Source organism: Dipteris shenzhenensis, chromosome 26 (genome assembly GCF_047967505.1).
Source record: "Dipteris shenzhenensis isolate YYH24624 ecotype China chromosome 26, Dip_SZ_1.0, whole genome shotgun sequence".
In the NCBI taxonomy this organism is placed as follows: domain Eukaryota; kingdom Viridiplantae; phylum Streptophyta; class Polypodiopsida; order Gleicheniales; family Dipteridaceae; genus Dipteris; species Dipteris shenzhenensis.
Genome location: NC_141621.1, coordinates 45,036,444 through 45,044,531, shown reverse-complemented (window position 1 = coordinate 45,044,531; position 8,088 = coordinate 45,036,444). Strand labels below are relative to the sequence as shown.

Sequence of the window (8,088 nt, the reverse complement as noted above, 5' to 3'; positions counted from 1 at the left end):
GGAAGAAAATGCAGGAGAGCGGCGGCGTTTGGGCCCTGGGGTGCGGGCTGGAGGAAGGGCCAACTGGTAGAGGCGGGTAGGAAACGGGTGAAAGTGGGCAAGATCGTAGCTGGGGGGGGGGGGGGGAGAAGGAAAGAAGAGGAGGAGGATGGGCGTAATAAGGCGATGGTGGGCGTTGTGTTGCAGTGGCGGTGGAAAGAGAGTGATGAGCTGTGCATAGCTTCTCCTTCTTCTTGCTCAACAGGAGCGTACTGTGTTGGCTGCGGTGTCGTAGAAGGAGACAGAGAGAAAGTGAGCTGATGCTGGAGAAGCCTAGCAGCTTTCTTCTTTTACTGAGAGCAATCTGTGGAAGGTAAGAAGAATAGTGGTGATGAGCTACAATAGAGAAGGACAGGGCTTGTTTCTGTGAAGTTTGTTCTGTCCTCTTTGCTAGATACAATACAGTGACCAGAGATTTTAAGTTGCTGTTTTCTACACATTAGGCAGAGCTTTACCTTACTCTTTGCCACAACACAGGCTGGCAGTTTACATTCCTCTTTGCAAGAACACTCTAGGGAGCTGCTCCTTTCAGATTGCGCTGAAAAGCTTTTAACACTCTTATGTTCTCACAGCTTAAGCTCAAGCTTCAGGAGCTTGCAAGCTATTCGCAGCAGCACCTCCCCTTAGCATGCCTCCCATACAGCTCACACACCTCACTGCACTGTGAGTGTGGACTGTGCGTATGTGTGTGTGCACACCATCATCACCCACCACTACCTTCCACCACCTCAGCAGCAGCAGCCTTCTCGACCCAAAAAGGGGGAGAGCCTGTTGAGTTTCCTCGGGAACCCAGAAAAATAGACGGATAAGGGAGCAAAAGTGCCTGCAAAGATTCTGCAAGCGAGTGAGAACTTCGAAAAGCTACAACTAAAGCGCAATGTTTGAAGCAAGGCACAGAGAGAGCTCCACACAAAACCCAAACACTTTGATTCTCAGGGGTGCTGACAAACCAATTTAATTACAGACGAGCAGCAGCAGTGATTTGAGGAGCTTCTCTTTTCCCTTTCTTCCTGGCCACCGTGGCGAGCTCTTCATCCACTTCTCTCTCTCTCTCTCTCTCTCTCTCCGTGGTTGTGCCTGCCTGCGCCTGCCTTTGCCTGCCACCATCAAACGGTCCTCCTTCCAGCTGTAGACTCTCATTGCAACAGTCACAGCTATCTCTACAGCTACATACCTCTTTTGCTCCTTCCCTCCATTCCACATTCCCCTCCTGCTGCTCTGCTCTGTCTCCCTCAAAATCTGTCTATCCCTCCTTCCCCTAGGGCCCTTTGCAACCCTTCCTCCGCCCACATTGCCCTCTAACCTCCCTTCCTCACCTCTTCTCTCTTCACCACCCCCCTCCCTGCCACCTTTCTTCCCTCCCTTTTTCGTTTTCTGTCTCCTCCCTCGCAATCTTGCTGCCCGTACCTCACATAAGCTCAGGCACTGTCGTATGTAACTTACTTGCCCCCTTGATAGTGTAGACACCACCCTCCCACAACCGCAGGCACTGTCGATAGCATGCATGTATAACTTGCACGCTTCATAGTGAAGAATGCACCCACCTTCAGCCCATCCATAAGTTGACGGTCCTTTCTGTGCTGCGATCCTTCCTCGTTTCTCGCGCCGAGCTTCAAACGAACGAGTGGGAATGTGACTTCGAACTGCGTACCCGACTCCTTGCAATACCTCCTTTCGTCTCAGGTCCGAGAGTGTTGACGGTTGAACCTTCTGGGCTATCCAACAGCTATGGAGGGTGTAAGGAGGTTTAAAGGCATGCTGTTAGCTCTGGGCACGTTGCTGTTCATCCGAGGAATAGATGGACTCGACCCTTTCCAGTACATGGAGTGGACAGTATCGTACATCACGGTGGCTCCGTTGGGGGTTAAGCAACAGGTATTTTCATGATCTGTGCAGTGTCTCCACATGTTCTTTGGCGGAAGGGAGAGGTCATCCTATTTCCGTTGGCAGTCCCCATTTTTCCCAACCGCCACTGTTTTTCCTTTCCTTTTCTTTCGCCGATCTGCTGCCTTGGATCAAGTCACGTCTCCTCAATTCAAAACCAGTCTTCTTTATACATCTAGATTTTTGCTAGAAATGTAGCTATGAAGAACGAAATATTTCATCCTGTTGTGTTAAAAAGAATGCGTGTAGTTGCGTCGTGATGTTGTATTAAAGAATGCGTGTAGGTGCGTCGCGATGTTAATTGTTTTGCGCGTCCCTGCCTATATTTTAATGAATGGTTTATCGTAGGCGTGTTCAAGTTGAATCCAGCTGAAGCTTATGGTCTTCGAGTCCTACATCTACTGCGAAATTGTGTGACTGTCAACTACGCGTTCTAGGCCTGATAGGTGTATCGATGTGAACTCGGCTCCTGCGCAGTGTACGGTAGACTGCTACGGAAGCCGGCACCACATGAGCCAGTGTAGCCAATCGAAATTTGCAACGTTCTCACTAAAAATGCTGCTCTAACATGATCAGGATATTGTTGCAGGTGATTGCAGTCAATGGGCAGTTCCCAGGACCTGTCATTAATACAACCACCAACTACAACTTAGTGATCAATGTCCTCAACAATCTGGATGAGGATCTACTCTTCACTTGGTTAGTGTTGATATTCCTTAAGCTTGTGCGCAGGACGAAGGTGTCTATATTAGTTCTATGGTTGAACGGAATGCTTTTGATGACAGCGAGAGCATGGCGGGTCTTTCTCTGATTTACTGTTTTTGGTTGATTTCTGCTCTTCTTTCATGATCTCAACAAACATCGTCGCTTCGACAGACCTGATAAAAATTCCACTTGTGGCATCATTATCTTTGGCGTAGAGGTCTGACGGGAGAGTTTTGCAATGGAAGTAATGCAGTATGTTTTGTTGTGGGCATAAGCAGGAATGGGATACAACAGCGGAGAACATCATGGCAGGATGGCGTGACAGGGACAAACTGTGCCATCCCTCCCACCTGGAACTGGACATATAATTTTCAAGTGAAGGACCAGATTGGTAGTTTCTTCTATTTTCCATCTCTAGGTCTTCAAAGAGCGTCTGGTGGATATGGAGGGATGACTCTCACCAATCGCGATATTATTCCGGTTCCTTTTGGGCTTCCGGATGGCGATTTGACCATCCTGATAGGCGATTGGTACAATGCAGGTCACAAGGTGACAACTCTTAACGTATTTTCTGTCATCAGTGTATCATTCTTGTTATTTTTCAGAAGGCTTTTTGGTAGATTTCCGAGCTTCTTGACAGGGGATTCTGTGGTTACTTGGCTGATATTCAGGCACTTCGAGCTGGCCTTGACAAAGGCCAGCTTCCAGGTATTCCAGATGGAGTGCTTATCAATGGCAAGGGTCCTTATCCTTACAACAGCTCAGTACCAAAAGGAATCCTTTGGGAAACATTCAATGTAGAACCAGGTGAGAATTTATATGGCGAACTGAATAGTGATTGTTCCTTACCCTCACAATGTGTTAGTGCCAGAAGACATCCTATTGGAAATTTATGGAGTGTTGTCCTGTGAGAGGATCCCTAGGTCTCAGTGCTAAAAGTTGCTACATGTATGTTGTTAAACTTGGCTGGCCCTGCTAACTAAGTTGATTGTGGAGTGCATCTGCCGAGGCTTTTGCTGTTTTATATAGCACCGAACTTGGTGAATCCTGACCCCTATAACAGGTCCAGACCCTTATAACAGTGCAGAGCTAGGCATTGTTTGTCAAAACCTATGATGTTAAACTAGGTTCAGCTGATGCTAATAATTGTCTGCTTGTCATAATTTGTGCTTGTATGACATCGCTACCGTGCTCCCTACCTGCTCCCCATGTCGCCCAAAGTCTATGATATTAAACTAGGTTCAGCTGCTGCTAATAAATTATAATTGTATCTTCTTCATAAGTTGTGCATGTATGTTATCGGTTACCGTGCCCCCTCCATCCCACCACATAATGAAAAACGGGTTTTGAATATTCAGTTGAAATGCTATTTTGGTGTCTGGATAAACCAAAATGTCTCATCAACGGTGTCTGGATAAATCAAAATTTCGTGTCACCTCTAAAGTTTGCGATTCAACGGTCATTCAGAGAGCTGGGAAATTGCAGTCCATCCATGGAGTTGCTAGGTGGATGAAAAGAGTACACAAGATTCTCTAGCGATTGTAAAATAGGACAGTCTGTAGCAGGGATCCATTTGCTGAACCTTAATGTTGTAGCATGATGTTGTGTGTTTGGTTTGTCATTATTGCAGGCAAAACTTATAGGATTCGTGTCTCGAACGTGGGAACTTCTACTGCTCTCAACTTCAGAATTCAGAATCACAACATGCTTATGGTGGAAACCGAGGGATCCTATGTGTCTCAGCAGAACTTCACTACATTGGACATACACGTTGGGCAGTCATACTCGTTCTTGGTCACGATGGATCAAAATGCTAGTTCTGACTATTACATCGTTGCCAGTGCTCGGTTCGTTAACACTACCATTTGGGCTCAGGTAACGGGAGTAGCTATTCTACATTACAGCAACTCAAAAGGATCTGCTTCTGGCCCTCTTCCACCTCCTCCAGATGACCAATACGATCCAACTTGGTCTGTAAATCAAGCGCGGTCCATCAGGTGAGACTTATGTCGAAGAATACAGATAGCTAGCTGAATTTTTTTGGTCTGATCTTAAAATTACATCTGGTCTACTGGGTGTTCCCCATTCTTTAGATGTCGTTCCTAGTTCCCAGTCAAGAGTCCATAATTTTGTATCGGTCCAAGTGAAACTTTATTTCGAGGAGTGTAGCTGGCTGATTTTTTGGCCTGATCTTTCCCAATCTCAAATAACATGTGACGTACTTTGTGTCCCCCATCCTTTAGATCTCATTACTATTTCCCAGTCAACAGTCCATAATTTTGTATGAAATGACAAGAATCAAGCTCGGTCCATCCGATGAGACTTATCTCGAACATAGTTGCCAGCCGAAATGGAAACAGAAGAAATGGAGTTTCCGCCCCACTGAAACGGAAATGGAAGAAATGGCAATATGATACAATTTATGTATAAAAATTTAGTTTTGATACATATGCAAATCATACATAATACAATTATCTTTACTTGAAGCATCATGCATGCTTCTATGATTCTAAATTCCTATGATGATTGATCTATCTTGTATTATCTATTATCCATGAATCATGCTTCAACAATCAATGAACTAAGTTCTAAGTTCCAAGTTCTAACAAGTTTGAAGTTATCACAATCCAAAGTTTGAGAGGGAGGATGGAGAGATAGAAGGAGGATCGGGAGGTGAGAGAGGATGGAGATGTAGGAGTCGGAGGAAGAGGATGAGAGGTATAAGGAGGATGGAGGTAAGAGAGGAGAGGTAGTGGAGGGATGGATAGCAACTGCCAGCCTGCAGGATGGAGAGGATGGAGAAGAGGCTGCAGCCTGTAGGCTGGAGAGCAGTAGCACAGGGGGCGGCGGAAACGACGACAAGAGGCTATGAATCGGTGAAAAACGTTTTAATCAAAAGAGGGCAAAAAACAATTCAATCAAAAGAGAGCCAACCACCCCCAACAAAACAGCAACAACAACAAAACACCCCTCCCTCCTTGCAAAACCACCCAAAAAAAAAAACCAGGTATTACGACACGTGTTTCTTGACGTCGTTTCCGTTTCCTGGTAAGAAATGGCCGTTTCTTGCAACTATGATTTGGAAGATGTGTAAGTTGGCTGATTTTTTTGCCCTCATCTTTCCCAATGTCAGAATGACAGGTGTTCCCTACCCTTTAGTTCTCGTTCCTAGACCCCAATCAGAGTCCATAATTTTGTACGACGTCTCAAGGAAAGGTGTGAATCTTTTTGTCAGCAAATGAAAAAGATTCCGCATGTTTGATACATTTGAACTACTACTTGCAGATGGAACTTGACTACAGGTGCGGCTCGGCCTAATCCTCAAGGCTCTTTTCACTATGGGCAGATCAATATTACCCAAACCCTTGTGCTTCGTGGAAGCATGCCCACCATCAAAGGAGCCTTGCGTTACGCACTGAACGATGTCTCATACTCTACGCCATCAACCCCTCCCAAGCTGGCTGATTACTATAACTTGACGGGAGTCTACACGCTTGATGCGTTTCCTGCCAGACCTATGAACTCTACTCCTATTTATCTAACTTCAGTAATTTCAGGAGGATATAGAGGTTTCATGGAGATCGTTTTTCAGAATGACCTTGACACAGTACAGAGCTACCATTTCGATGGCTATGCATTTTTTGTCGTTGGGTAAGTCGAATGGATACGATCCCGATCGCACGACAATAAATGTTATTCTTAGATCTTGATCTCGTGCTCTTTTGGCAGTTTTGATTCAGGGGAATGGACGGAAGCAAGTAGAGGAAACTACAACAAATGGGATGGTGTAGCACGATCAACTACACAGGTTTGCGAATTGGATCCAGCACATTTGCAAAATTTTTAATGAATCATTCCATTTTAAACGCTGTAACTATTACCATTCATGAATATCATTGCCACAGGTTTTCCCCAACTCCTGGACAGCGGTTTTGGTGGAACTTGATAACGTTGGTATGTGGAACATTCGCTCCGAGTTACTGCCCAATTGGTACCTAGGACAGGAGCTTTATGTACGTGTATACAATCCAGAGGTTTCCAACAAAACAGAAGCACCTGTGCCAGATAATGCTATCTACTGTGGTAGACTCGCTTCCAAACAAAAAACGTGAGTAACTTATCTTCGTTCTGCCTTCAGCATGAAATAGAGTATGAACTTCTCCTTCCTGAAATGACGCTTCCTTTTTTATGATGTCATCCTCCTTCAGGGACCCTTAAGCAGCATTCTTAATCGGCTGCTTTCTCCTTTATGACATAGCCTTGTGACTATGTATCTTCATCTCAGGCCTGATAAGGGTTACTAGTATTTAACCTTATAATACGTTCTCACACTCCGTATTTGTGACTTGTTTTTGGAAATTTCTGGAGATACTAAACCATAGGATTTCCATTGTTAGCACTTCCGCCTTAGGCAAACACTCGAGTTCTACTTCATTTCTTGTCCATTGCATTTTGTGTTGCAATGCACGCCTTTTCTTGGTCCCTTGGTTTTAATTTGTTGCCAAGTCTTCCTAGTTTCAGGCGTACCAGCACATCATGGTACATGAATTTAAATGTTCCGATGTTGTAACTCAATCCTCGGCTTTTCGAATTTGTGGGATTTGGATAATTCTTTCTCAACCTTGGTGGCGTCGTTATATACGGATACACTAGCTCTTACTGTCTTCTTTGTGACAAAAGCTTCCTAGCCATATTTATGGATATCTTAACAAGATGGCCCTTTTGTTGTCTCCATACGTGTGCATCGCTTACTTAGCTTTGCTGTCTTGCTCCTTTGTTTCGTAGTTAATACAGGTTTTCTTATATTTTCATTTTTTGCAGGCCTTTTAATACCCTTGCGAAAGCAAGCTCAGCTGCAACCCCATCTCCTCACATACATCTGCATCTGTTCCTGTGGGTAACAGCAATCGTATGGTCTTTGATGCTTCGCTAGCAGATTATAGCAGATTAGGCTTGTTGCCAATGGAATCAGATGTGCATCTTTGGGGCCTGCTGCGGTTGGATTTTGACTGCCGGCGGTTAGTTCTTATTTCTTCAAGGCAACTTCCAACGGATCATTGTTTTAAAATTCATGGTATCATTTGTTATGCCTAGGCATGTCACTATGATATGAAAGAGATTGCTTTGCGGATTTAGATTCATTGAACCGATGTGCAACGTGATAGGATCCAATGTAATCCATGTAATTTTAGGTATACATTTTTCTTGGAAATTCCTGTGTACTATGGTAAATCAATCTCTACGTCAATGAGAGTATTTCTGTCCTCAACCTTGGCAAGTCAGTTTTGGTTTTATTACCTACCTTATTTGTATGGATTAAGATTCTTCAAAACAAGTGGACGCTTTTCAAAGCATCGTTACTTCAATGTCTCAATGTCATTTTCAAAGCATCATTACTTCAATGTCTCAATGCCATTATCAGTACTATGTGCAACTTGATGTAAGTTTAGTCATGTGTTT

The 8,088-nt window shown here is 44.4% G+C and overlaps 1 protein-coding gene across 1 annotated transcript; it reads left to right on the top strand.

Annotated features, from left to right (window-relative positions):
- Positions 1-900: 900 nt before the first annotated feature.
- On the top strand, positions 901-7,769 carry LOC147885149 (monocopper oxidase-like protein SKU5). The gene is made up of 9 exons (XM_087397144.1): positions 901-1,914; positions 2,513-2,622; positions 2,907-3,177; positions 3,300-3,435; positions 4,259-4,625; positions 5,914-6,279; positions 6,358-6,436; positions 6,534-6,736; positions 7,450-7,769. The coding sequence occupies exons 1-9, from the start codon at positions 1,768-1,770 to the stop codon at positions 7,559-7,561; spliced, it is 1,791 nt and encodes a 596-aa protein (XP_087253270.1). The 5' UTR covers positions 901-1,767; the 3' UTR covers positions 7,562-7,769.
- The last annotated feature ends 319 nt before the right edge of the window (positions 7,770-8,088 follow it).

Bases quoted from the DNA above. Each gene is read 5' to 3' on its own strand.
- LOC147885149 (XM_087397144.1), top strand. From the start codon at position 1,768: ATGGAGGGTGTAAGGAGGTTTAAAGGCATGCTGTTAGCTCTGGGCACG. The intron at 2,623-2,906 runs GTTAGTGTTGAT...GGGCATAAGCAG, and splicing joins GAGGATCTACTCTTCACTTG to GAATGGGATACAACAGCGGA. The intron at 6,437-6,533 runs GTTTGCGAATTG...TCATTGCCACAG, and splicing joins TAGCACGATCAACTACACAG to GTTTTCCCCAACTCCTGGAC.